The 797-nt window shown below is 51.4% G+C and overlaps 1 protein-coding gene across 1 annotated transcript; it reads left to right on the top strand.

The window, feature by feature from the left end:
• Nucleotides 1-406: 406 nt before the first annotated feature.
• LOC106511931 (membrane-associated guanylate kinase, WW and PDZ domain-containing protein 3) lies at nucleotides 407-791 on the top strand (the record flags this gene model as incomplete). Its single annotated transcript, XM_014000649.1, is given in 1 exon segment — nucleotides 407-791. A coding segment is annotated over 1 exon segment (242 nt), but the record flags the coding sequence as incomplete, so codon positions are not given.
• Nucleotides 792-797: the final 6 nt, after the last annotated feature.

The following is a 797-nucleotide window of genomic DNA, read 5'->3' as shown; positions in this document are numbered from 1 at the left end:
TGGTTCTTGGTGGTTCTTGGTGGTTCTTGGTGGTTCAGGGTCACCTGATGTCTCCGCTCTGCAGTTCAGGGATTAGTGTCTCTGAGGCACAAAAGCTTTCTGGGAATTTCTCCTCCCCCTCCCAAAGGTCTGGACTTGTTTACCTTCAGAGTCCAGAGGACAAAACCGTTTGGGTCAGATGAAACTGGAAGTCTTAATATGACCCGGGTCAGTGTAGACCACCTGACTGGTCTGCAGCCAGACTGTGGAGGTCTGAATTATTAAAATACTACAGATTTATTATTACTAGCTGTCAAACAGAGAGGAGGCGGGGCCAGAGGAGATCAAAGGGTTTAACATCAGTTCTATTAACAGACAACAAACATTACCATGGTTACAGCTGTGACCCCACCCCCTGTCTCTGCAGCCCCCTCAGTGATGGCTCACCGCTTCGTGACGGTAAGACGTGGCAGTCCTGCAGCTCGCAGCGGACAGATTCAGCCAGGAGACCAGCTGAAGGCTGTGGACAGTCGACCAGTGGACGGTCTGCAGCACCGAGACCTGTCCCAGATCCTCAGGAGGGCTGGGAACACGCTGAGGCTGAGCATCATCCCCCGACAACGTACAACACACATACACACTGAGACACACAACCAACCACACAACTAAAGTCCAACCAGAGTCCAACCACACAACCAGAGTCCAACCACACAACCAGAGTCCAACCACACAACCAGAGTCCAACCATATAACCAGAGTCCTACCATACAACCACACAACTAAAGTCCAACCAGAGTCCAACCACACAACCAGAGTCC

The sequence above is a fragment of the Austrofundulus limnaeus genome, unplaced genomic scaffold (genome assembly GCF_001266775.1).
Source record: "Austrofundulus limnaeus strain Quisiro unplaced genomic scaffold, Austrofundulus_limnaeus-1.0 Scaffold3608, whole genome shotgun sequence".
Taxonomy (NCBI): domain Eukaryota; kingdom Metazoa; phylum Chordata; class Actinopteri; order Cyprinodontiformes; family Rivulidae; genus Austrofundulus; species Austrofundulus limnaeus.
Note: the sequence above shows the minus strand (reverse complement) of the source record. Positions and strands in the feature narration are given on the sequence as shown.